Here is a 26,717-nt window from a genome sequence, read left to right on the forward strand (position 1 = left end):
TGGCTCCCTGTAACTGGTCAAATAGATCGTCAATCCTGAGCAAGGGATATCTGTTCTTTACGGTTACCTTATTCAACTCCCTATAGTCAATGCATAGACGCATCGATCCATCTTTCTTCTTAACAAATAAAACTGGCGCACCCCAAGGTGACACGCTCGGTCGAATGAATCCCTTATCAAGCAATTCCTGTAACTGTACCTTCAGTTCTTTCAATTCTGCGGGGGCCATTCTGTAAGGGGCTCTGGATATAGGAACCGTGCCCGGCTCCAACTCTATGGCAAACTCAACCTCCCTGTGCGGAGGCAACCCTGGAAGTTCCTCAGGAAAGACATCCGGATAGTCCCTCACTACTGGTTCTGATGACAGGGATACATCGGCCTCTCTAGTATCCACCACGCTCGCTAAGATACCCCAAGTACCCTGACTGAGCAGTTTACTGGCCCTGATGGCTGAGATTACCTGAGGCAACGACTTTGACCCTCCTCCCTTAAATTTAAAACTGGCCATCGAGGGAGGGTTAAACGTTACCTCCTTACGTGAACAATCTATACTGGCGTGGTTAACGGCCAACCAGTCCATACCCAGGATTACATCAAAGTCTAGCATATCCAGAACTATCAGCGTTACTTCAATCACATGACCTGTTATCTCAATCTGACATGCCTTCACCTTTTCCTTCGACAACATACATTCCCCGGAAGGAGTAGATACTGACAGAACATGGTGTAAGGGCTCTACCTCTAAGCGGGCATGCGACACAAACGCGGAAGAGATAAAAGAATGCGACGAACCCGAATCAAACAAAACTAAGGCGTAATGCCCCAACACTGGGAGCGTACCTGTTACTACTGTGCCTGCCTTCTCAGCCTCGGTCCTGTTGGTAGCAAAGACTCTACCCTGATGTGGAGCACCTGCTCCCTGATTCTGCGCGATCCCCGTGACTCTCAACGGGCATCTATCAGCTGTATGACCCTCTTGCCTGCACTTAAAGCAGGTCCTGGTCCCGAATAAGCAACGGCCCAGATGGTGCTTCCCACAAGTGGTACACAACGGCTTTCCTCTGGCCGCCTCTCCTGTCTCAAAAGGTTTCTGCTGGAAGCTGCGAAACTCACCACCGGGTCTGAAATTCCGCTGTGGCACTGGAACAGGCTGCTGCTCAGCCTTCCTCTTCTGTCCAGACGTCGAACCTCTACCAGCGGTCTTAGACGAGTTGGCCCTCTCCTGTAAACTGAGATCCACTGCCAGGCGCAGTGCATCGGCATGAGTAGCAGGTCTGAAAGCTCGGACCAAACCCTGAATGTCCAGTCTGAGGCCTCTAACAAACTTGTCAGCTCTGGCCGCCTCGGTCGCTATCATCTCGGGAGCGAAGCGGGATAACATGTCAAACTCCGCATCGTACTGCTCCACGGTCATGTCACCCTGCTCTAAGTTCAGAAACTCCTGCCGCTTGGCATCTCTCAAACTGGCGGAGAAGAATTTCGCATAGAAACTCTCCTTGAACTGCTGCCACGTGATCTGACCCACATCACCACCTAGCATCCTCTCTGTAGTCTCCCACCATGCAGTACCTCTGTCGGTCAACATAAAAACAGCACACTGAACCTTCTGATCCTCAGGGCATTTAATGTAACGGAATATGGTTTCCAAGGACGATAACCACATCTGAGCCCTGGTGGGGTCCTCTAAAGACCCATCGAACGTCGTGGGATTATACTTCCTGAAATCCCTCAGATGCTTAGCCTCTGCCGACAACTGATCCGGCACAAACTGGGGCGCAACTGGTACTGGGGCCGGAGCTGGAGCAGGAACTCGTGCTGGAGCTGGCGCTGGAGCTGGCGCCGGAGTTGGCGAGGCAGGCTTCTGCTGCTCCCGCATCTGCATAATCATATCTCTAAACCTCTGCTCCATGGCGGCTAGGTCCGCATGAGTAACTGGCGCAGCCGGGTCAGGGGCTTGGGCTACAGGCTGCACCTCAGGCTGAACGCGTCCTGCTCCCCTTCCTCGGCCTCCTCGGCCACCCCTACGTGCACCTCTCCTTGGTGGCATTTTCCTAACAACCACCAAACGATTCCTTTAGTCATAAATGGTAATTGAATTTGCAGTTTAACTTAGGTAAGGTAATGCATGTAGAGTTATACATATACTTTCATGAGAGCGTACCTGACGAGCGGCAAGGATCGTTTCAGCCATAAGGACACAAAACACAGACTCACATTATAAGTCAGTCTACAGAACCTAAAACTTAGGCTCTGATACCAACTGTAACGACCCAACTTTTCCGGACTAAGCTGAGGTCACTACCAAATACCAACACTCGACCATTCAACATAAAATTTTAAAACGGACCAGATACGATTCATTAAAACAGTATAAACCTTACAAAAGACAGTTTCGGGCCCTATTTTAAATAATTCAAGAAAAACCACAAAATAAAATGCCAAGTCACCAGTCCAAAATCACAGTCAAATTATTCTGACAAAATACATAGCGGAAGCGAAAAGAAAACCGGACGCGTCCATATGGCCTTCACGCATCCTTCCTGCCTCTCGTCGGTCTGCCCCTCGCTGTACCCCTACCTGAAAAGTTAAAGAAGAGAAAGGGTGAGTATAAACATACCCAGTAAGGGACCCACTACTGGGCCCGTTAGGGGACAACAGTTAACTTCCTATTCGGGGGTACCCTACATGTCAGTCTAGTGCTCCCGAAGGATGCACATATCAGTCTAGTGCTCCCGAAGGATGCACATATCAGTCTAGTGCCCCCGAAGGATGCACATATCAGTCTAGTGCTCCCGAAGGACGCACATATCAGTCTAGTGCTCCCGAAGGACGCACATATCAGTCTAGTGCTCCCGAAGGATGCACATATCAGTCTTGTGCTCCCGAAGGATGCACATATCAGTCTAGTGCTCCCGAAGGATGCACATATCCGTAAGGCACACTACCCCATAGATGAAGCTAACCGTTACCCCTCAGTCCAAACTAAACTGTCTACATCAATCACATCCCAACGGCATTCATATCACAGTCCCGCCATAGGCTTTATCGGTCAGATAGTATAAGTTTAAACATCTACACCCTCAGTTGTTATATGCATTTCCGATTCACACACCAATAGGGAAGACCCTAGGTCCAATCGACTAACCAACCAAAACCGGACTCACGGTCCATCCCCGTCCAAATTCCATGAACCATATCCAAACCGGTGTTTACTACATACTGAACCATAACTTCAAGGTCCATCAACATAAAATCTCAATCCACAATTATCAGTCACAGTATATTCACATCAGACAGCATATAATATCAGTATTTAACAGCCAACACGCATACAGTTATTCAGTACAGTCACTAACGTGTAATTCCCTGTGAATTACTACGTTTTCAGCCTGGACTCGGGGTCCAGTAGTAGGAAAACCCTTACCTGAAACTCGGTTATGCTCCTCGATCGAAATCCACGCTCGACAGATCTACCCAAGGAAAGGAAGCTATCTCCAATCAGGTCTGCCGCGGAACCCGAGAACTTAAGCGTCAACTCTGTACTACCTTCAAGGGAGAAAAGTAAGGCCACATCTTAATCCAACATTCAAACTCGAATCGGACGAGGTAACTTTAGGGAATTCATCAAAACAACCCTTACCGAAGACTCACCGTGAACCGAAGTGGAGGAAGGAAGGCTTAGGTGGCTCGGCTCACTCGGCTCAGCTCGGCTCGGCTCGGCTCGGCTCGGCTCGGCTCGGCTCGGCTTGGTTCGGCTCGCGGCTCGGCTCACTCGGCTCGCGGCTCGACTTGGTTCGGCTGGCGGCTCGGCTTACTCGGCTCACGGCTCGGCTTGGTTCGGCTCGCGGCTCGGCTCACTCGGCTCGCGGCTCGGCTTGGTTCGGCTGGCGGCTCGGCTCACTCGGCTCGCGGCTCGGCTTGGTTCGGCTCGCGGCTCGGCTCGCGGCTCGGCTCACTCGGCTCGCGGCTCGGCTTGGTTCGGCTCGCGGCTCGGCTCGCGGCTCGCTCGGCTTAGGGCTCGGCTCGGACAAGGATGGCGGCTCGGGTACGGCTCGGACTGGAAACGGGTTCGGGTCGGGTCAGCTTGGAACCGGGTCGGGTTGGACGAAAACGGCAGCCACGGTTTTATTTCTCTCTTCCGGCGACGGCGGCGTTCGATGGGGGCGTGCCGCGGCTGGGTAGAGTCCGTCGACCGGTTCCGTTTTTACCCGACAGCGGACGACGGCTTGACGGCAGAAGTTGGGACGATCTGAAGCCGAGGGGAGATCCGAAAATAGGGGCCGCGGCGGTCGGACAATGAAGCTGGAGAGTTGACGGTGTAGACGGAGGCGAACGACCACCACGGAGACGGAGATGGAGATGTGCGCGAACGGAAGGGAAAAGAGAAAAGGAAAACGACGGCGGCGGCGATGTCGGAAGAAGAAGAAGGAGGAGGAGGAGCGGCGGCGCGGGGGAGAGAAACGAAAATGGATTGAGGGGTAGCCGCGCGTTTTTAGGGTTTGGTTTTCTTTTAAAAAAAAGTTTATTATATATATATATATAATTCTTAATAATTATATAACATTAATAATTTAAATTATATAATAATGTATATTTTAAATATAAATAATAATAATAATAATAAAGTAATAATAATAATATATTAATAATATTAATATTAAATAAATAACAATTTATTATATTTCTATAATATTAATTAATAATAATAATTATAATATTAATATTATAACAAATAAAATAAATATTAATAATAATAATATAATTAATGTTATATTATTATTATATCACTTGCACTTTACATAAAACGAGAAAAATTTTACCTTAAATTTTCGGAGCGTTACATTCTCATTCTAAATTTTCAATTATCTCATATCCCTTCAAATTCTAGCAGCAAAACTATATTAAAGTATGGAACACGTACCGACCTTAGCTAAAAATGAGATCATCAACTCACCATCATAATGAATTTTTTGCTTTCCAAATAACTAGTAAGACACAATTTTCCTTCCAATAAATGGGGTTCTTGAGCTAACCTAGACGCTTAATGACACATAGCAAATGTCCGAACAGAATTGAGAAAGTTGGTGCGCTCGCTCAGCCAGCCAAGATGGAAATCCGACTAAGTAGACTCATCAACACGACAATCCAGTTAGAAAGTGTCAAAACTATGGAGTTCAATTTGTCAACCCTAGATTATTGAACAAAATTTCTTCTCCAAAATACAAACAAGAACAAAATCAGTACAACGAATCATTATAAAATTAAAGTTCTAGATGTTAATTAAGGGAATCAAATTAATATCAAAAGCTGGAGAAGTCAACATCTAATTGTAACATTAAAAAAAAAACAACGAATTAAAACAACAAAGGAAAACGCAAACGAAATCATACAACAATTAATAAAGGAAAAGAAACAGGGGGGAAATGAAGAGAGAGTGAAGTGGGATTCATCGCCGATGGAGTAGATCTCCTTACTGGCCTTCTGGTTGAACCAATAATAATCAACTTTGTTTATAATCTGATCCATTTGGAGCTTTCAACTTAACGAAAAAAGCAGTAGAAAGCTTAGAGAGAGATGAAGTTGTATCGTCTTCCTCTCCACGCGTTCTTCTGTACAAATTTTCTAAAATAAAAAATTGAAATAGGGAAATCGAATTAGGAAGGATCTGCGAGAAAAGGGAGATTGGGGAAATTTGAAACCAATGAAAAAAAGGGATTTGGGGTTGAGAAAGGTAACGCGAAAAACCTAAAAATAAGGAGGGGCTTTTTCGCGCTACCGATATTTCATCTTCCGCCTTTTTTTTCCTTTTATTTTTATAGCCTAAATATTAAAAAGTTATGGTTAGATGCTATTAAAAGTCACATTTGTTGTAGTGGTATGAAATTCCAACTAAAAATAAACTTATCTCAAAATTGTAATTAATAAAAAAAAAAACATATTAATGACCATAAAACTTGATCTCTTTAATAATATGGACCAAACATATGTGACAAAAGAAACTCACAACTTGAATAATAATGTGATATTGTCGCAAAATTTCTTCTACACATTAGGATTAAAAATAATGTGATATTGTAGCAAAATTTCTTCTACACACTAGGATTAAAAATAATTAAATGTAAGACATAAATAATTATGTGAACAAACACAAAAATTAGATGAATTTTATTGATCTCGTTGTTGAAAATAATGATGAAAGAAGACCGGTCCGATACATAACATAAAACCTTTATATAAAGAAGCAACCAATTGGATGACAAAAATGAAAGAGACGAGGGTCAAGGAATTTAGATTTTCCTCTCTGAAATGTTAATTATCCAGATAATTTATACTTGATCCGACCATTTTCCACGTCCTAACTTTAATTTCATGGTCAATTACGAATGCCTAGTTTGTCGCTGATTTTATCTGCAAAACAGACAAATAAAAAATCAAGTTAATACACACATAAAAAGAAAAAGATCAATAAGTTGGGAGAATTAAACAACTAAATTTTCCTTAAATTTTGACATGAGTTCTCATTCTAAATTTTCAATTATCTCATATCCCTTCAAATTCTAGCAGCAAAACTATATTAAAGTATGGAACACGTACCGACCTTACCTTACAAAACTCACTAATTTCCATAATAAAAGTGAAGTTTGCCTCGCAACTAAAATTGACCGCACACAAAAAAAATTATTTATCGTCTTGGTTAAAAAAAAACATTTCTCCAAAGATTCAAGACAATACCAACAACTTCCTTTTTCATGCAATCTTTATCACATGTAGAATGACACGATGTGTTGGCACTGTCTTTTGCAATGCATGCTTTCGCGCAGGTTTCTACACATGATTTGAATTGAGGCATTACGTTGGATATTTCGCTCTGCAACAACTTAGATCTCATCTCAATCTCAGTGTCCCTTTCAGCTGTCATGTCTGCCCTAGAGAATTGCAGTGATCCCACCACAACAACAATGCACATAAAGAAAACAACCGTACTAGTTTTTTCCATTTTTTAGTTTTAGCTTTTAGTAAGCCTATTTTTTTCCTTATGGGTTGATCGTATGAGGAAAGCGAGAGAACACCATTTTATAGCAATTTTAGTTGTTAAATTTAGATCATTGAGCGAAAACTAGGGTTTTCTCTCTCTATACATATTTGTAACAAGTGGTGAATATTTGTTTGTCCTCTAAATACAAGTTTGGGAAGAATGGGTCTTGATTGCAAATAAAATGGTTGTGTTGACTAAAAATGATGTCTCAAAGGAGAATATGTAGAAAACAAAATTAAAACATATAACTCAAAGTTCTTGATATTAATTTTATGATTTCAAGAACAAATAAGTGATGAAAACATTCCTTTTGCCTTTTCCATAATGTGGTTAATAAGTGATGGAAAATTAATTTACTTATAAATATTTACTTTTCACCTTCTTAACATCATTTTCATATTTTGAATTATTTTTTATTTACTAATTTAATTTGATATGCATTTACTCTTGGATGTCTCAAATTGATTCCTTCCTTTTATTAGATTTTATTTAGGGAAAATGATCATTTTGATCTCAAGTTCTGAAAAATATGTATGTTTGGTTACTGAATTTTGAAAGTGTACTTTTTTAGTCTCTAGGTTTATAAGAATGAGTTTATTTGAGTGAGATAATGATTATGGTTGCAACCAAGTGATGGCAAAGAATAATAATGCAATATCCTAGTAGGAAGAAAATGAGAGAGAAGCCAAAGTATGAGAGTTATAGGGTATTTATTCATAATTATAAATTGCAAGGGGAGAGGGGGCTTTCGTTAAAAAGGAGAGAGAGAAACCCCGATTTCGGGTATGTATCTTTAAATTTGAAACCTAATTAAACAACATACGTCAAATAATAAATCTTAATACCAAGAATTAGCATAAAACAAAAGCAAGAAAGAGATGATTATAATATTTGATTAACTATTTTTGGTATAGATCATCTCTCAATGAATTACTTTTAAAACAAAAATATGAAAATCAATCTAAAATACAGGCAGACCTCTGGTCGTCCTATGTCTTGCAATAACCCATCTTCTTGTATTCCCCTCTTAGCTTTTGATCCTAATATATTATTGAAGAGATGTCTTCGATAATGATACATTTTTTTTAATTATTATTTCATAAAGTTATTAATTCTTGAAGGCAGTGACTTCGGAGGGGAGAAAAAGAAAGCCAATTATTTTTGTTAGAGATCATAGGGGGAAAATTATTGTTGTTTTATTTATTTATTTATTTTATAAAACCTCCAGCCCCATCCTAATCTAATTTTTTTCCAATCATATTGTGTTTTATTTAAATTGTCTATAATAACCATTTGATATATATATATATATATATATATATATATATATATATATATATATATATATATATATAGAATATTTAGCAGTATAATATTTATGCTGTATAAAAGAAAAAAAAAAGAAAAGAAAAAAAGAGAAAAGAAAGAAAGAAGAGAATGTTAAGAGAGAGTACATGAGTCAATTATATTAAAAGTAGCATAGCTTAAACCCCCTAATTAATTATCGAGGGCATTAATATGATATAACTTTGACAGAAAATAAAATTCAATGAAGCATCTCAGTCATCTTCATCACAAACACTCAGGAAATTCAACATATAACAACATGAAAACCCACACATTATTTTATTTAAATAGATTAACTTGGTTTCCAAAGCTTAGTTGATCTTGCAATTCTCATCAATAATCCCAATTTCTTTTGCTGTGAAGCCCATCAGATTCAGATATTCTGGCCAACACTCATGTTCTGTATTCTTAATTGCATGGCAGCAGTTCAAACTTATTTTCCATTTATGCCGATTTCGAAATATAGCTCGAATATCATCGATACATTTACCCAGTTGAGGCAGAGATCTCAAACAATCGAAGGCACCATCCAACTTAATTCGTGCTGCAGGGCTCACTTCCGCATCACCTCGGCTTGCTTCTACCGTGGATGAGAAAACCATTGCTAAAAGAAAAAGAACACAGAATTTTGTAAGAAGAGTCATGGTGGGAAAGAAATTCGAGAAGGAAACAATTAAAGCTTATGTCTATGTATTGTGTCATTGGGGGTTTATATAGGGGAGTATTTGGTTTAGATTCTATATATATTTACCAAACAAAAGAGAGGGAAGAGTAGTAATTTTGCAAAGATTGAAAGAAAGAAATGGACGTGGACATGGACGAAATAACATCCCTCGTGAGTATTCTTCCACTAACTTCCCATATGCGTGATGGGGAGAGATATGTTAGGCAAGAAATTGAAAAAAAAAAAATAAGAGAAATTCATCTTCAGCAGTTCACATCATCCCCTTCCACCAAACAGAAAAACTAAAGAAGAAAAAGAACAGAGAACCCCTGTGTTTATTTATTTTATTTTATTTACCTTTTACAGGACCAAGAATAGAGGAAGGGCATGGCCTTGCCGCTGAGAATAGCGAGCCGATCCAAAACATCTGAGACCCAAAACGACATGCCGTTGGAAATAGTAGAAGAAGCGTACCTTTGAGACGAGGAGGGTGGTTGGGGAAGGGAAGGATTTCGAGGAAATGGGGTTGTTCCAGACGGCCGTTTCTGGAGATGGAGAGTCACGGCGATGGTGGTCTCTGTCTTTCTCTTCCATGGTTATGGCTGAGAGCGGCAGTTGTTCAGTAGAAGAAGAATAAGAAGAAGAACAGTCATTTACGGGGAAGAGTTGAGATTTTTGGGGAATTGAAAGAATCTTAGAAATTTGACTTTTTAGAAAAGGGTAAAGGAGGAAAAATGACTTTTAATTAATGATTTTGGATTAACGTGATAGGAATAAGATTTTACATGCTTATATTATTATATCTTTACAAAACAAAGTAATTTGTGCAAATTTTTTTTTTGTTCATCCAATTTTTTGAATTGTAAGTTTTTCTCAAACAATTAGTGGAGTTTATAGGACTCGAGAAGATAACTTAGTAAAGAAAACAACGACGACAACCACAACAACAACGATAAGATTTTCTCTATCCCTCGTTCTTTCTCTCTCTATTTTAGAGAAAAGAAAAGAAGGGTTAAGAGTTAGAGATTTAAAAAATAATAATGATGATAATCACGATCAATAGCACAAACATTTTACTTATGTTTCTTTATTTCTCTCTATTTTCTAATGAGAAGAAAATGGTTCAAATGTTTTTTTTAAGAAAAGAATAATTAAATAAAAGGAAAGTGGCAAAAGAAAATAGTAAGTTTTTCCTTACACATTTTTGTTTTAAAAAAATGAGAATAAGAAACTTTATAAAAAAAGGAACAAAAAATAAGAATTCAAATTCCGAAAGAAATTATTTGTTATATGCGGTGCCAATCCTTGGGAGTAGGTTGTTGAGGATAAAGAAAAAAAAAGACACGTTCAGAGGTACAAGAAATGTCCTTTGCGTATAGTTGTTGCTAGAATCTCCGTGTCAACAATTGGTTTATTTATTTTGATGGTTTATTTAGTTATTCGTCCAGCCCCATACCCTAATCTAATTTTTCCAATCATACTGTGTTTTATATAAATTGTCTATAATAATCATTTGATATATGCATGTGTCCTAAATTCTAAATAATACAATACCTAAGTGAACAAAATTATATATAAGTATAAGGTTATTCCATTCCACTAATCGAAGAAAATTTATAAATATAATATTATTTTGTAGAAAACAAATACAAGCTAAGAATATTTATATTATTGAAATAAAAATGAGGAAGAATGAAAACAATCATGATTAGAATAGAATGGAAATTTAAAAACAAAAATATGAAATTAAAAAATTAAACAAAAACACATAAATATTCAGAGTTAAAAATGGAAATTTCTCCCTTGATATATTCTTCACCAATTTCCTAATTTTCTCGACCCATCTCCCAGTTTTCTCTTTATTTTTTTCCATCCAAACACAATTTTTCTATCATCTCGACAAACATTGTTTTTTTCACTTTACAGTATCAAATTCCAATTAAAAATAAACTTATCTCAAAATTGTAATTAATAAAAACAATAAAACATATTAATGACCATAAAACTTGATCTCTTTAATGATATATCAAACACTGCAGACAAAGATGGAACAAACATATGTGACAAAATAAACTCACAACTTGAATAATAATGTGATATTGTCGCAAAATTTCTTCTACACATTAGGATTAAAAATAATTAAATGTAAGACATAAATAAATATGTGAACAAACACAAAGTTAGATGACTTTTATTGATCCGTTGTTGAAAATAATGATGAAAAAGACCACAACGATACATAACATAAAACCTTTGTATAAAGAAGCAACCAATTGGATGACAAAAACGAAAGACAGGGTCAAGGAATTTAATTGGATTTTCCTATCTGAAATATTAATTATCCAAATAATTTATACTTGATCTGACCATTTTCCACGTCCCAACTTTAATTTCATGGTCAATTACGAATGCCTAGTTTGTCGCTGATTTTATCTGCAAAACAGACGAATAAAAAATCGAAGTTAACACACAAATAAAAAGAAAACGATCAATAAGTTGGGAGAAATAAACAACTAAATTTTCGTTAAATTTTGACATGAGTTTTCATTCTAAAATTTCAATTGTGTCATATCCCTTCAAATTCTAGCGTCAAAACTATATTAAAGTATGGAACACCTACCGACCTTACCTTACTAAAACTCACTAATTTCCATAACAAAAGTGAAGTTTGCCTCGCAACTAAAATTGACCGCACACAAAAAAACTATTTATCGTCTTGATTAAAAAAAAAACATATCTTCAAAGATTCAAGACGATACCAACAACTTCCTTTTTCATGCAATCTTTATCACATGTAGAATGACACGATGTGTTGGCACCGTCTTTTGCGATGCATGCTTTCTCACAGGTTTCCACACATGATTTGAATTGAGGCATTACGCTGGATATTTCGCTCTGCAACAACTTAGATCTCATCTCAATCTCAGTGTCCCTGTCAGCAGTCATGTCTGCCCTAGAGAATTGCAGTGATCCCACCACAACAACAATGCACATAAAGAAAACTACCGTACTGGTTTTTGCCATTTTTTAGTTTTAGCTTTTAGTAAGCCTATTTTTTTCCTTATGGGTTGATCGTATGAGCTGGAAAGCGAGAGAACACCATTTTATAGCAAATTTAGTTGTTAAATTTAGATCATTGAGCGAAAACTAGGGTTTTCTCTCTCTATACATATTTGTAACAAGTGGTGAATATTTGTTTGTCCTTTAAACACAAGTTTGGGAAGAATGGGCCTTGATTGCAAATAAAATGGTTGGGTTGACTAAAAATTATGTCTCAAAGGAGAATATGTAGAAAATGAAAACATATACAGCTTAGCGTGTGTAACTCAAAGTTCTCGATGTTAATTTTATGATTTCAAGAATAAATAAGTGATGAAAACATTCCTTTTATGAACGCCTATATAGTTAAAAGAAGTCCTTGTGCCTTTTCCATAATGTGATTAATAAGTGATGGAAAATTAATTTACTTATAAATATTTACTTTTCACCTTCTTAACATCATTTTCATTTTTTGAATTTTATTTTTATTATTTACTAATTTAATTTGATGTTCATTTACTCTTGGATGCCTCAAATTGATTCCTTCCTTTTATTAGATTTTGTTTAAGGAAAATGATCATTTTGATCTCAAGTTCTGAAAAATATGTGTGTTTGGTTACTGAATTTTGAAAGTGTACTTTTTTAGTCTCTAGGTTTATAAGAATGAGTTTATTTGATCCCGAGTTTTCAAAATGTACCTTTTCGATCCCATGTTTTTTAAAATATGTTTAAAAGGTCCCTCAAATAACTATATAATTTTATTTTAATTAATTATATAACATTTTCAATTAAATAAATTATTTCTAAAAATCATATCATCTCTAAAACTATTTTTTTCTAATTTTATATATCATATAATTTTTTTTTTAAAAAAAAGTACTTCTTTGACCTTTTAAACTTATTTTTAAGATCAGATGGAAAAGATATACATTTTGAAAATCTAGGGACCAAATTGGTCTATTTTTATAAACTTAAGAATAAAAAATGTACATTTTTTAAACTTTTGGACTAAAAGCATAAATTTATCAAAATAAAATGGTTGTGTTGACTAAAAATGATATATCAAAGGAGAATATATAGAAAATGAAAACATCAATAGCTTAGCGTGTGTAACTCACAACTATGAAGTTCTCGATATTAATTTTATGATTTGAAGAAGAAATAAGTGATGGAAACATTCCTTTTATGAACTCATATATATTTAAAAGAAGTCCCCGAGTCTTTTCCATAATGTGGTTAATTAGCCTTACCAAACAATAAAATTATACTAAGTATTTTGAAATAGTCTTATGCTGTAAAAAAGTAAAGTAAAGAAAAGAATGAATGAATGAAGGTGTGAATAGAGAGCGCATGAGTCAATTCTAGAATTTAAACGGCCATGACAAATATAATCATAAACATAGCTCAAAACCATCTTAGTATTGAGGGCATTAATATAATTTAAATTTGACCGAAATAAAATACAATCAAGTTACTGTTTTGTTTTAGGTAATTAACCAGAATTCATTATGAAGGATGTTAATGACAAACGCGGGGTTGAGTGAGATAATGATTATGGTTGCAACCAAGTGATGGCAAAGAATAATAATGCAGTAGCCAGTAGGAAGAAAATGAGAGAGAAGCCAAAGTATGAGAGTTATAGGGTATTTACTCATAATTATAAATTGCAAGGGAGAGGGGGATTTCGTTAAAAAGGAGAGCGAGAAACCCCGATTTCGAGTATGTATCTTTAAATTTGAAACCTAACTAAACAACATGCTTCAAATAATAATATATCAAACACTGCAGACAAAGATTGAACAAACATATGTGACAAAATAAACTCACAACTTGAATAATAATGTGACATTGTCGCAAAATTTCTTCTACACATTAGGATTAAAAATAATTAAATGTAAGACATAAATAATTATGTGAACAAACACAAAAATTAGATGAATTTTATTGATCTCGTTGTTGAAAATAATGATGAAAGAAGACGGCAACGATACATAACATAAAACCTTTGTATAAAGAAGCAACCAATTGGATGACAAAAATGAAAGAGAGGGTCAAGGAATTTAATTAGATTTTCCTATCTAAAATATTAGTTATCACAACAACAACGATAAGATTTTCTCTATCCCTCGTTCTTTCTCTTTATATTTTAGAGAAAAGAAATGAAGGGTTAAGAGTTGAGATTTAAAAAAATATTATTAATGATAATCACGATCAATAAAACAAACATTTTACTTATGTTTCTTTATTTCTCTATATTTTCTAATGAGAAAAAAATGGTTAAAATATTTTTTTCAAGAAAAGAATAATTATGGTATTAAAATATTTTGTATAAAATAAATTGATTTTTTTTAAAATGATAGATATACTCATTAATGGTTTTTATTTTTCCTTTTTATAAAAGATTAAAAATAACAATTATTATAAAATTTTATATTATTATTAAATTTTTACTCTTTAAAATATAAAAATCTTAGCCGTTATTACTATTACTCCATCAATTTACAACAAATACTACTCTCTAAGAAACAATACTCTAAGACACGTTCAGAGGTACAAGAAATGTCCTTTGCGTACAGTTGTTGCTAGAATCTCCGTGTCACCAATTGGTTTATTTATTTTGATGGTTTATTTAGTTATTCGTCCAGCCCATACCATAATCTAATTTTTCCAATCATACTGTGTTTTATATAAATTGTCTATAATAATCATTTGATATATGCATGTGTCCTAAATTCTAAATAATACAATACCTAAGTGAACAAAATTATATATAAGTATAAGGTTATTCCATTCCACTAATTGAAGAAAATTTAGAAATATAAATTATTTTGTAGAAAACAAATACAAGCTAAGAATATTTATATTATTGAAATAAAAATAGAGGAAGAATGAAAACAATCATGATTAGAATAGAATGGAATGGAAATTTAAAAACAGAAATATGAAATTAAAAAATTAAACAACAACACATAAACATTCAGAGTTAAAAATGGAAATTTCTTCCTTGATATATTCTTCACTAATTTCCTAATTTTCTCGACCCATCTCCCAATTTTCCCTTTATTTTTTTTTTTTCCATCCAAAGACAATTTTTCTATCATATCGACAAACATTGTATTTTTCACTTTACAGTTGAAATTCCAATTAAAAATAAACTTATCTCAAAATTGTAATTAATAAAAACAATAAAACATATTAATGACCATAAAACTTGATCTCTTTAACAATATATCAAACACTGCAGACAAAGATGGAACAAACATATGTGACAAAAGAAACTCACAACTTGAATAATAATGTGATATTGTCGCAAAATTTCTTCTACACATTAAGAATTAAAAATAATGTGATAATGTCGCAAAATTTCTTCTACACATTAAGATTAAAAATAATTAAATGTAAGACATAAATAATTATGTGAAAAACCACAAAAATTAGATGAATTTTATCGATCTCATTGTTGAAAATAATGATGAAAGAAGACCGCAACGATACATAACATAAAACCTTTGTATCAGGAAGCAACCAATTGGATGACAAAAATGAAAGAGAGGGTCAAGGAATTTAGATTTTCCACTCTTAAATGTTAATTATCCAAATAATTTATACTTGATCCGACTATTTTCCACGTCCCAACTTTAATTTCATGGTCAATTACGAATGCCTAGTTTGTCGCTGATTTTATCTGCAAAACAGACGAATAAAAAATCAAGTTAATACACGCACAAAAAGAAAAAGATCAATAAGTTGGGAGAAATAAACAACTAAATTTTCCTTAAATTTTGACATGAGTTCTCATTCTAAATTTTCAATTGCCTCATATCCCTTCAAATTCTAGCATCAAAACTATATTAAAGTATGGAACACGTACCGACCTTACCTTACTAAAACTCACTAATTTCCATAATAAAAGTGAAGTTTGCCTCGCAACTAAAATTGACCGCACACAAAAAAATTATTTATCGTCTTGGTTAAAAAAAAAAACATTTCTCCAAAGATTCAAGACAATACCAACAACTTCCTTTTTCATGCAATCTTTATCACATGTGTAGAATGACACGATGTCTTGGCACTGTCTTTTCCGATGCATGCTTTCTCGCAGGCTTCTACACATGATTTGAATTTAGGCATTACGCTGGATATTTCGCTCTGCAACATCTTAGATCTAATCTAAATCTCAGTGTCCCTGTCAGCAGTCATGTCTGCCTTAGAGAATTGCAGTGATCCCACCACAACAATAATGCACATAAAGAAAACAACCGTACTGGTTTTTTGCCATTTTTTAGTTTTAGCTTTTAGTAAGCCTATTTTTTTTCCTTATTGCTTGATCGTATGAGGAAAGCGAGAGAACACCATTTTATAGCAATTTCAGTTTTTAAATTTCGATCATTGAGCGAAAAGTACGGGTTTCTCTCTCTATACATATTTGTAACAATTGTTGAGTATTTGTTTGTCCTCTAAATACAAGTTTGGGAAGAATGGGCCATGATTGCAAATAAAATGGGTGTGTTGACTAAAAATGATGTCTCGAAGGAGAATATGTAGAAAATGAAAACATATACAGCTTAGCGTGTGTAACTCAAAGGGAAAGTTGTCAATATTAATTTTATGATTTCAAGAACAAATAAGTGATGAAAACATTCCTTTTATGAACTCCTATATATTTAAAAGAAGTCCCTGTGCCTTTTCCATAATGTGGTTAATAAGTGATGGAAAATTGAAATTAAAAAATTAAACAAAAACACATAAATATTAGAGTTAAGGATGGAAATTTCTCCCTTCATATATCCTTCACCAATTTCCTAATTTTCTCGACCCATCTCCCAATTTTCTCTTTATTTTTTTTCCATCCAAAGACAATTATTCTATCATCTCGACGAACATTGTTTTTTTCACTTCATAGTACACTACAAGAAATATCAGTTACGATAGAATCAAAAAAACGTTATTGTTGATTTTCGATAGCGTTTTCGAAATGCTGTCGTAGCCGATGTTATTAAAAGTCCATGACTTTTCATAGCGTTTTTTTATCGCTATGCAAAACGCTATAATATGTCCCCAGCGATAGCACAAATACGATGTTATAAATGTTTTTTATAACGTAAGAATCGAAACATCTTGATAGCATTTTTTATTACGTTGAAAAATCGCTATAAAATGTTTCAATAGTGTTTTTAATAACATCGAAAAAATGCTAGCTATAAACAATTTTTTGTAGTATTTTATGAATGTTGTCGTTGCAAAAATCATTGACTTTTAATAGCGGTTTTTGTAGAGCTACTAATAACAATATTAAAGGTAGGTATGTATTAAAACCATTTGGCCTCATTAACATTTCATAATCACATTATTAAAAGAAGAATTACCATAGAACTATACATATAATATCTCATTGAACAATAAATGTTATCTTCGAATTACCATAGAACTATACATATAATATCTCATTGAATAATATATGTTATCTTCTCTGCATTACAATTTTGTTTATAAAGGAAAAAAAATCCTTTGAGAACAAACCTAAACAAAAAACTACCCTGTTTTAGAAAACTCAATACATCACAACAAAATCGATAAACTGAAGAAGAGAAGAACCGCACTGAATAAATTCGATCAGGGCGGCTTTCGGTAAGTTTGGTCGATCATTAGATTCGTAAAGCTTCAAAAATCCACCACAATTGCCAAGATTACGCAAGAACTCATCAAAAGTCACACAACTTCCTGTCTAGTTATTAATTCCCTCTAACGATCTTAATCTTTATATGTTTCAGAAAACTCAACTTATGTTTATCTTCCCCTTCTCTTCTTCCTTTCCCTATTGAATGTTAAAAAATCGCAAGAAAATGCAAAAAAAAAAAAAAAGTCAATATCTTTTTTATTCTCTAAACAACCAAGTAAGCTAAAAAAAAAATAAAGAGAAAAAATGCAAATGTTGCATACACATTGATTCATTACTAACATACTCCAAAAACTCAGAAAAATATACTAAAAGAGAAACATATTTTCTAACTCATCAGGATCTTATATTTGAAGTGTTGGTTCATAAAAACTATTTGTGTTTGAAACATACCTGTTGCACCCAGTGGATGTACAATGGTGATTGCTCCTCCATTGACATTAATCTTTTCTGGATGTAGCCCCAACTTATTACAGCAATACACAAATTGGGATGCAAATGCCTTGTAGGTTAAAGGTTGTGCATTAGAGTAAGCCAACATGTACTGAATAGGTTCGAACTTTAAGCCTTACTAGTGATGAAAACATAAGGTTACTTCTTTTATCTCAAAAAGATAAATATCATTCGATTCATGTCCAGCAGCCTTGATAGCAGCTAGAATTGCAACATTCAGGCCAACAACCATGATAGTAGGATCCATACCTACAGCAGAAAAGGTCCTGCAAAACCAACAGCAGCAAATGCTGAGAAAAGAAAGTACTTTATGCTCAAGAAATCCCGAATTCAAATGATGGTCATTGTTATCACCCTCAAATAGTCCAATGATCTTTATTTTTTAGAAGCCCGGAACCAGTACCCAAAAGAAAGCATTTATTTTGCCAAACTATGCTTAATCTTCCTCAATGTTTCATGAAGGAGTGCGTTTCAAGAGAAATTATGGATAATGGAAAGCATGTTGCACTACTATAATATTTCAACCAAAAACTTCAATATTCAAGGAATCCATCTGCAACAAAATGAGATATGCAATGCATTATGATATGATATGTATGGTGTCAAGAAAGTTTTGCACTTGTCCAAAAAAGAAAGAAACTCACAACTTGAATAATAATGTGATATTGTCGCAAAATTTCTTCTACACATTAGGATTAAAAATAATGTGATATTGTAGCAAAATTTCTTCTACACATTAGGATTAAAAATAATTAAATGTAAGACATAAATAATTATGTGAACAAACACAAAAATTAGATGAATTTTATTGATCTCGTTGTTGAAAATAATGATGAAAGAAGACCGGTCCGATACATAACATAAAACCTTTATATAAAGAAGCAACCAATTGGATGACAAAAATGAAAGAGAGGGTCAAGGAATTTAGATTTTCCTCTCTGAAATGTTAATTATCCAGATAATTTATACTTGATCCGACCATTTTCCACGTCCTAACTTTAATTTCATGGTCAATTACGAATGCCTAGTTTGTCGCTGATTTTATATGCAAAACAAACAAATAAAAAATCAAGTTAATACACACACAAAAAGAAAAAGATCAATAAGTTGGGAGAATTAAACAACTAAATTTTCCTTAAATTTTGACATGAGTTCTCATTCTAAAATTTCAATTATCTCATATCCCTTCAAATTCTAGCAGCAAAACTATATTAAAGTATGGAACACGTACCGACCTTAGCTAAAAATGAGATCATCAACTCACCATCATAATGAATTTTTTGCTTTCCAAATAACTAGTAAGACACAATTTTCCTTCCAATAAATGGGGTTCTTGAGCTAACCTAGACGCTTAATGACACATAGCAAATGTCCGAACAGAATTGAGAAAGTTGGTGCGCTCGCTCAGCCAGCCAAGATGGAAATCCGACTAAGTAGACTCATCAACACGACAATCCAGTTAGAAAGTGTCAAAACTATGGAGTTCAATTTGTCAACCCTAGATTATTGAACAAAATTTCTTCTCCAAAATACAAACAAGAACAAAATCAGTACAACGAATCATTATAAAATTAAAGTTCTAGATGTTAATTAAGGGAATCAAATTAATATCAAAAGCTGGAGAAGTCAACATCTTATTGTAACATTAAAAAAAAAAACAACGAATTAAAACAACAAAGGAAAACGCAAACGAAATCATACAACAATTAATAAAGGAAAAGAAACAGGGGGGAAATGAAGAGAGAGTGAAGTGGGATTCATCGCCGATGGAGTAGATCTCCTTACTGGCCTTCTGGTTGAACCAATAATAACCAACTTTGTTTATAATCTGATCCATTTGGAGCTTTCAACTTAACGAAAAAAGCAGTAGAAAGCTTAGAGAGAGATGAAGTTGTATCGTCTTCCTCTCCACGCGTTCTTCTGTACAAATTTTCTAAAATAAAAAATTGAAATAGGGAAATCGAATTAGGAAGGATCTGCGAGAAAAGGGAGATTGGGGAAATTTGAAAGCAATGAAAAAAAGGGATTTGGGGTTGAGAAAGGTAACGCGAAAAACCTAAAAATAAGGAGGGGCTTTTTCGCGCTACCGATATTTCATCTTCCGCCTTTTTTTTCCTTTTATTTTTATAGCCTAAATATTAAAAAGTTATGGTTAGATGCTATTAAAAGTCACATTTGTTGTAGTGGTATGAAATTCCAATTAAAAATAAACTTATCTCAAAATTGTAATTAATAAAACAAAAAAAACATATTAATGACCATAAAACTTGATCTCTTTAATAATATGGAACAAACATATGTGACAAAAGAAACTCACAACTTGAATAATAATGTGATATTGTCGCAAAATTTCTTCTACACATTAGGATTAAAAATAATGTGATATTGTAGCAAAATTTCTTCTACACACTAGGATTAAAAATAATTAAATGCAAGACATAAATAATTATGTGAACAAACACAAAAATTAGATGAATTTTATTGATCTCGTTGTTGAAAATAATGATGAAAGAAGACCGGTCCGATACATAACATAAAACCTTTATATAAAGAAGCAACCAATTGGATGACAAAAATGAAAGAGACGAGGGTCAAGGAATTTAGATTTTCCTCTCTGAAATGTTAATTATCCAGATAATTTATACTTGATCCGACCATTTTCCACGTCCTAACTTTAATTTCATGGTCAATTACGAATGCCTAGTTTGTCGCTGATTTTATCTGCAAAACAGACGAATAAAAAATCAAGTTAATACACACACAAAAAGAAAAAGATCAATAAGTTGGGAGAATTAAACAACTAAATTTTCCTTAAATTTTGACAGGAGTTCTCATTCTAAATTTTCAATTATCTCATATCCCTTCAAATTCGAGCAGCAAAACTATATTAAAGTATGGAACACGTACCGACCTTACCTTACAAAACTCACTAATTTCCATAATAAAAGTGAAGTTTGCCTCGCAACTAAAATTGACCGCACACAAAAAAAATTATTTATCGTCTTGGTTAAAAAAAAAACATTTCTCCAAAGATTCAAGACAATACCAACAACTTCCTTTTTCATGCAATCTTTATCACATGTAGAATGACACGATGTGTTGGCACTGTCTTTTGCAATGCATGCTTTCGCGCAGGTTTCTACACATGATTTGAATTGAGGCATTACGTTGGATATTTCGCTCTGCAACAACTTAGATCTCATCTCAATCTCAGTGTCCCTTTCAGCTGTCATGTCTGCCCTAGAGAATTGCAGTGATCCCACCACAACAACAATGCACATAAAGAAAACAACCGTACTAGTTTTTGCCATTTTTTAGTTTTAGCTTTTAGTAAGCCTATTTTTTTCCTTATGGGTTGATCGTATGAGGAAAGCGAGAGAACACCATTTTATAGCAATTTTAGTTGTTAAATTTAGATCATTGAGCGAAAACTAGGGTTTTCTCTCTCTATACATATTTGTAACAAGTGGTGAATATTTGTTTGTCCTCTAAATACAAGTTTGGGAAGAATGGGTCTTGATTGCAAATAAAATGGTTGTGTTGACTAAAAATGATGTCTCAAAGGAGAATATGTAGAAAACAAAATTAAAACATATAACTCAAAGTTCTTGATATTAATTTTATGATTTCAAGAACAAATAAGTGATGAAAACATTCCTTTTGCCTTTTCCATAATGTGGTTAATAAGTGATGGAAAATTAATTTACTTATAAATATTTACTTTTCACCTTCTTAACATCATTTTCATATTTTGAATTATTTTTTATTTACTAATTTAATTTGATATGCATTTACTCTTGGATGTCTCAAATTGATTCCTTCCTTTTATTAGATTTTATTTAGGGAAAATGATCATTTTGATCTCAAGTTCTGAAAAATATGTATGTTTGGTTACTGAATTTTGAAAGTGTACTTTTTTAGTCTCTAGGTTTATAAGAATGAGTTTATTTGAGTGAGATAATGATTATGGTTGCAACCAAGTGATGGCAAAGAATAATAATGCAATATCCTAGTAGGAAGAAAATGAGAGAGAAGCCAAAGTATGAGAGTTATAGGGTATTTATTCATAATTATAAATTGCAAGGGGAGAGGGGGCTTTCGTTAAAAAGGAGAGAGAGAAACCCCGATTTCGGGTATGTATCTTTAAATTTGAAACCTAATTAAACAACATACGTCAAATAATAAATCTTAATACCAAGAATTAGCATAAAACAAAAGCAAGAAAGAGATGATTATAATATTTGATTAACTATTTTTGGTATAGATCATCTCTCAATGAATTACTTTTAAAACAAAAATATGAAAATCAATCTAAAATACAGGCAGACCTCTGGTCGTCCTATGTCTTGCAATAACCCATCTTCTTGTATTCCCCTCTTAGCTTTTGATCCTAATATATTATTGAAGAGATGTCTTCGATAATGATACATTTTTTTTAATTATTATTTCATAAAGTTATTAATTCTTGAAGGCAGTGACTTCGGAGGGGAGAAAAAGAAAGCCAATTATTTTTGTTAGAGATCATAGGGGGAAAATTATTGTTGTTTTATTTATTTATTTATTTTATAAAACCTCCAGCCCCATCCTAATCTAATTTTTTTCCAATCATATTGTGTTTTATTTAAATTGTCTATAATAACCATTTGATATATATATATATATATATATATATATATATATATATATATATATATATATATATATATATATATATATATATATATAGAATATTTAGCAGTATAATATTTATGCTGTATAAAAGAAAAGAAAAAGAAAAGAAAAAAAGAGAAAAGAAAGAAAGAAGAGAATGTTAAGAGAGAGTACATGAGTCAATTATATTAAAAGTAGCATAGCTTAAACCCCCTAATTAATTATCGAGGGCATTAATATGATATAACTTTGACAGAAAATAAAATTCAATGAAGCATCTCAGTCATCTTCATCACAAACACTCAGGAAATTCAACATATAACAACATGAAAACCCACACATTATTTTATTTAAATAGATTAACTTGGTTTCCAAAGCTTAGTTGATCTTGCAATTCTCATCAATAATCCCAATTTCTTTTGCTGTGAAGCCCATCAGATTCAGATATTCTGGCCAACACTCATGTTCTGTATTCTTAATTGCATGGCAGCAGTTCAAACTTATTTTCCATTTATGCCGATTTCGAAATATAGCTCGAATATCATCGATACATTTACCCAGTTGAGGCAGAGATCTCAAACAATCGAAGGCACCATCCAACTTAATTCGTGCTGCAGGGCTCACTTCCGCATCACCTCGGCTTGCTTCTACCGTGGATGAGAAAACCATTGCTAAAAGAAAAAGAACACAGAATTTTGTAAGAAGAGTCATGGTGGGAAAGAAATTCGAGAAGGAAACAATTAAAGCTTATGTCTATGTATTGTGTCATTGGGGGTTTATATAGGGGAGTATTTGGTTTAGATTCTATATATATTTACCAAACAAAAGAGAGGGAAGAGTAGTAATTTTGCAAAGATTGAAAGAAAGAAATGGACGTGGACATGGACGAAATAACATCCCTCGTGAGTATTCTTCCACTAACTTCCCATATGCGTGATGGGGAGAGATATGTTAGGCAAGAAATTGAAAAAAAAAAAATAAGAGAAATTCATCTTCAGCAGTTCACATCATCCCCTTCCACCAAACAGAAAAACTAAAGAAGAAAAAGAACAGAGAACCCCTGTGTTTATTTATTTTATTTTATTTACCTTTTACAGGACCAAGAATAGAGGAAGGGCATGGCCTTGCCGCTGAGAATAGCGAGCCGATCCAAAACATCTGAGACCCAAAACGACATGCCGTTGGAAATAGTAGAAGAAGCGTACCTTTGAGACGAGGAGGGTGGTTGGGGAAGGGAAGGATTTCGAGGAAATGGGGTTGTTCCAGACGGCCGTTTCTGGAGATGGAGAGTCACGGCGACGGTGGTCTCTGTCTTTCTCTTCCATGGTTATGGCTGAGAGCGGCAGTTGTTCAGTAGAAGAAGAATAAGAAGAAGAACAGTCATTTACGGGGAAGAGTTGAGATTTTTGGGGAATTGAAAGAATCTTAGAAATTTGACTTTTTAGAAAAGGGTAAAGGAGGAAAAATGACTTTTAATTAATGATTTTGGATTAACGTGATAGGAATAAGATTTTACATGCTTATATTATTATATCTTTACAAAACAAAGTAATTTGTGCAAATTTTTTTTTTGTTCATCCAATTTTTTGAATTGTAAGTTTTTCTCAAACAATTAGTGGAGTTTATAGGACTCGAGAAGATAACTTAGTAAAGAAAACAACGACGACAACCACAACAACAACGATAAGATTTTCTCTATCCCTCGTTCTTTCTCTCTCTATTTTAGAGAAAAGAAAAGAAGGGTTAAGAGTTAGAGATTTAAAAAATAATAATGATGATAATCACGATCAATAGCACAAACATTTTACTTATGTTTCTTTATTTCTCTCTATTTTCTAATGAGAAGAAAATGGTTCAAATGTTTTTTTTAAGAAAAGAATAATTAAATAAAAGGAAAGTGGCAAAAGAAAATAGTAAGTTTTTCCTTACACATTTTTGTTTTAAAAAAATGAGAATAAGAAACTTTATAAAAAAAGGAACAAAAAATAAGAATTCAAATTCCGAAAGAAATTATTTGTTATATGCGGTGCCAATCCTTGGGAGTAGGTTGTTGAGGATAAAGAAAAAAAAAGACACGTTCAGAGGTACAAGAAATGTCCTTTGCGTATAGTTGTTGCTAGAATCTCCGTGTCAACAATTGGTTTATTTATTTTGATGGTTTATTTAGTTATTCGTCCAGCCCCATACCCTAATCTAATTTTTCCAATCATACTGTGTTTTATATAAATTGTCTATAATAATCATTTGATATATGCATGTGTCCTAAATTCTAAATAATACAATACCTAAGTGAACAAAATTATATATAAGTATAAGGTTATTCCATTCCACTAATCGAAGAAAATTTATAAATATAATATTATTTTGTAGAAAACAAATACAAGCTAAGAATATTTATATTATTGAAATAAAAATGAGGAAGAATGAAAACAATCATGATTAGAATAGAATGGAAATTTAAAAACAAAAATATGAAATTAAAAAATTAAACAAAAACACATAAATATTCAGAGTTAAAAATGGAAATTTCTCCCTTGATATATTCTTCACCAATTTCCTAATTTTCTCGACCCATCTCCCAGTTTTCTCTTTATTTTTTTCCATCCAAACACAATTTTTCTATCATCTCGACAAACATTGTTTTTTTCACTTTACAGTATCAAATTCCAATTAAAAATAAACTTATCTCAAAATTGTAATTAATAAAAACAATAAAACATATTAATGACCATAAAACTTGATCTCTTTAATGATATATCAAACACTGCAGACAAAGATGGAACAAACATATGTGACAAAATAAACTCACAACTTGAATAATAATGTGATATTGTCGCAAAATTTCTTCTACACATTAGGATTAAAAATAATTAAATGTAAGACATAAATAAATATGTGAACAAACACAAAGTTAGATGACTTTTATTGATCCGTTGTTGAAAATAATGATGAAAAAGACCACAACGATACATAACATAAAACCTTTGTATAAAGAAGCAACCAATTGGATGACAAAAACGAAAGACAGGGTCAAGGAATTTAATTGGATTTTCCTATCTGAAATATTAATTATCCAAATAATTTATACTTGATCTGACCATTTTCCACGTCCCAACTTTAATTTCATGGTCAATTACGAATGCCTAGTTTGTCGCTGATTTTATCTGCAAAACAGACGAATAAAAAATCGAAGTTAACACACAAATAAAAAGAAAACGATCAATAAGTTGGGAGAAATAAACAACTAAATTTTCGTTAAATTTTGACATGAGTTTTCATTCTAAAATTTCAATTGTGTCATATCCCTTCAAATTCTAGCGTCAAAACTATATTAAAGTATGGAACACCTACCGACCTTACCTTACTAAAACTCACTAATTTCCATAACAAAAGTGAAGTTTGCCTCGCAACTAAAATTGACCGCACACAAAAAAACTATTTATCGTCTTGATTAAAAAAAAAACATATCTTCAAAGATTCAAGACGATACCAACAACTTCCTTTTTCATGCAATCTTTATCACATGTAGAATGACACGATGTGTTGGCACCGTCTTTTGCGATGCATGCTTTCTCACAGGTTTCCACACATGATTTGAATTGAGGCATTACGCTGGATATTTCGCTCTGCAACAACTTAGATCTCATCTCAATCTCAGTGTCCCTGTCAGCAGTCATGTCTGCCCTAGAGAATTGCAGTGATCCCACCACAACAACAATGCATATAAAGAAAACTACCGTACTGGTTTTTGCCATTTTTTAGTTTTAGCTTTTAGTAAGCCTATTTTTTTCCTTATGGGTTGATCGTATGAGCTGGAAAGCGAGAGAACACCATTTTATAGCAAATTTAGT

At 33.7% G+C, this 26,717-nt stretch overlaps 3 protein-coding genes across 9 annotated transcripts; all 3 read right to left on the reverse strand.

Moving 5' to 3' along the window:
• Positions 1-2,512: 2,512 nt before the first annotated feature.
• On the reverse strand, positions 2,513-26,666 carry LOC127150184 (uncharacterized). Of its 6 annotated transcripts, none has more exons than XM_051087240.1 (2): positions 21,263-21,592; positions 2,513-2,577 (listed from the first exon to the last, which is right to left on the reverse strand). In XM_051087240.1, the coding sequence occupies exons 1-2, from the start codon at positions 21,525-21,527 to the stop codon at positions 2,528-2,530; spliced, it is 315 nt and encodes a 104-aa protein (XP_050943197.1). In that variant the 5' UTR covers positions 21,528-21,592; the 3' UTR covers positions 2,513-2,527. The 6 variants fall into 6 exon arrangements, 5 of the variants coding, with proteins under 5 accessions (XP_050943197.1, XP_050943201.1, XP_050943198.1 ...); XM_051087244.1 differs by lacking the exon at positions 2,513-2,577 and adding an exon at positions 15,499-15,771 and having other exon boundaries at positions 21,263-21,591; XM_051087241.1 differs by lacking the exons at positions 2,513-2,577; positions 21,263-21,592 and adding exons at positions 15,706-15,771; positions 26,357-26,659.
• Positions 8,477-9,656, reverse strand: LOC127150182 (egg cell-secreted protein 1.2-like). Its single transcript, XM_051087235.1, has 2 exons — positions 9,405-9,656; positions 8,477-8,987 (listed from the first exon to the last, which is right to left on the reverse strand). Exons 1-2 carry the CDS (start codon positions 9,472-9,474, stop codon positions 8,695-8,697), a joined length of 363 nt encoding a protein of 120 aa, XP_050943192.1. The 5' UTR covers positions 9,475-9,656; the 3' UTR covers positions 8,477-8,694.
• On the reverse strand, positions 23,025-24,324 carry LOC127150176 (egg cell-secreted protein 1.2-like). 2 transcript variants are annotated; one of them, XR_007822218.1, is made up of 2 exons: positions 24,072-24,324; positions 23,025-23,537 (listed from the first exon to the last, which is right to left on the reverse strand). XR_007822218.1 is itself a non-coding variant. In XM_051087228.1 (2 exons), the coding sequence occupies exons 1-2, from the start codon at positions 24,022-24,024 to the stop codon at positions 23,245-23,247; spliced, it is 363 nt and encodes a 120-aa protein (XP_050943185.1). In that variant the 5' UTR covers positions 24,025-24,293; the 3' UTR covers positions 23,025-23,244. The 2 variants fall into 2 exon arrangements, 1 of the variants encoding a protein (XP_050943185.1); XM_051087228.1 differs by having other exon boundaries at positions 23,955-24,293.
• Positions 26,667-26,717: the final 51 nt, after the last annotated feature.

This window comes from Cucumis melo, chromosome 7 (genome assembly GCF_025177605.1).
Source record: "Cucumis melo cultivar AY chromosome 7, USDA_Cmelo_AY_1.0, whole genome shotgun sequence".
Classification (NCBI taxonomy): domain Eukaryota; kingdom Viridiplantae; phylum Streptophyta; class Magnoliopsida; order Cucurbitales; family Cucurbitaceae; genus Cucumis; species Cucumis melo.

Excerpts from the sequence above, each read along its gene's own strand:
- LOC127150182 (XM_051087235.1), bottom strand. The coding sequence starts at position 9,474 with ATGTTTTGGATCGGCTCGCTATTCTCAGCGGCAAGGCCATGCCCTTCC. Across the intron at positions 8,988-9,404 it reads TATTCTTGGTCCTGTAAAAG|CAATGGTTTTCTCATCCACG; the intron begins GTAAATAAAATA and ends TTTTTCTTTTAG.
- LOC127150184 (XM_051087240.1), bottom strand. The coding sequence starts at position 21,527 with ATGGCAAAAACTAGTACGGTTGTTTTCTTTATGTGCATTGTTGTTGTG. Across the intron at positions 2,578-21,262 it reads CATGAAAAAGGAAGTTGTTG|GTAGGGGTACAGCGAGGGGC; the intron begins GTATTGTCTTGA and ends TTAACTTTTCAG.
- LOC127150176 (XM_051087228.1), bottom strand. The coding sequence starts at position 24,024 with ATGTTTTGGATCGGCTCGCTATTCTCAGCGGCAAGGCCATGCCCTTCC. Across the intron at positions 23,538-23,954 it reads TATTCTTGGTCCTGTAAAAG|CAATGGTTTTCTCATCCACG; the intron begins GTAAATAAAATA and ends TTTTTCTTTTAG.